The sequence below is a fragment of the Rhagoletis zephyria genome, unplaced genomic scaffold, assembly GCF_001687245.7.
Source record: "Rhagoletis zephyria isolate East Lansing unplaced genomic scaffold, Rhagoletis_zephyria_1.1 Rzeph_scaffold_73433, whole genome shotgun sequence".
Lineage (NCBI taxonomy): Eukaryota > Metazoa > Arthropoda > Insecta > Diptera > Tephritidae > Rhagoletis > Rhagoletis zephyria.
Genome location: NW_016230482.1, coordinates 1 through 1247, shown reverse-complemented (window position 1 = coordinate 1247; position 1247 = coordinate 1). Strand labels below are relative to the sequence as shown.

General features: G+C 56.8%; 1 protein-coding gene across 1 annotated transcript; it reads left to right on the top strand.

Moving 5' to 3' along the window:
* Window positions 1–6: 6 nt before the first annotated feature.
* On the top strand, window positions 7–1242 carry LOC108357254 (protein encore-like; the record flags this gene model as incomplete). Its single annotated transcript, XM_017608342.1, has 1 exon — window positions 7–1242. A coding segment is annotated over one exon (1236 nt), but the record flags the coding sequence as incomplete, so codon positions are not given.
* Window positions 1243–1247: the final 5 nt, after the last annotated feature.

Genomic DNA, 1247 nt, shown 5'->3' with positions numbered 1-1247 from the left:
CAACCGATGACCTACTATGTGCCACAACAAGCGCTCACCAATGCAGTTACAGCCACTCCGCTCTTACCAGCACCGCCACAGCCACAACCCCCTACAACAGCAACCGCCCAATCTGTGGCCGGACCACACATCACTAGCGGTATAAATATCGCGAATGGCCTTGTTGCAGCCACACCGGCGGCTGGACCGTCGTCGAACACCACCGTAGGGTCATTAGGCAGTAGCAGTAGCCATCTTGGCGGCATTCATACAAGTGGAAATCACGGTGTTGGTGCATCTGCATCCACAAACAGCTATCAGACGCATAGCGGTACGACGTACTTTGGTACGGGGCGTGTTAAGCGGCCGACTTCCTCGCATTACGCCAGCCACCAAAACAGCGGCCATCAACTGGTTACGGCAGCTATCCCCAGCAACGGCAATGCAACTACCACATATCAATTAGGACACGCAGTACCCACACTTACATTGGCGCATGCACCGGGTGGTGCAGCAGCAGCAGCAGCAGCCGCCGCCGCTGCGGCAGCAGCAGCTGTGAATACATCAACTGATCTCAGCATTGGCAGCGGAGCAGCTCCAGCCACAACCATGTATACGTTGCCTCAACATGCGGCGCTCCTGCATGCGAATATATTTCCATATGCGCCCGCCGCCGCTGCCGCAGGAGCAGCTGCAGGCATTGCCGCTGGCACACCACAAGTGCACACACCTGGCGCTCCACCAACGGCGGCAGCACAATTAGCTGCCACCGGATTGACTGGCACAGCGGCTCATGCACAACAAACAAATGCTGTGATCACCCCATTCTATGCTCATCACCCGCCCATGACAGCTGCCACACATCCCTCACATGGCAGCACCGTGCATACGCCCGGGCCGGCTGCCATACCGATTGTCGATCCTAGCACGCTCACGGCCATCTCGCATGCAACACCGAGCGGTGCAAGCAGCACGAATAATGTAACGCCAGTGTACAGCGGCGGTGGTGGCGGAAGCGCTTCACAATCGGCGCCCAGCACGCCACACTCTGTACCTAATCAAACAGCACAGCGCAATCCGCCACTCTTCTCCACACCGCCTATTTTGAACTCGAATGGCGGCAGCAATAGTGGTGGCTACAGTGGCAGCTCTACACCACAGTATTACACCGTGACCAGTGGACCAGACGGCAGTACAACGCTTATGAGCAGCCCACATGGCAGCTCTTATGTGCAACACGATAAACGCAACAACAATACAAATATGGG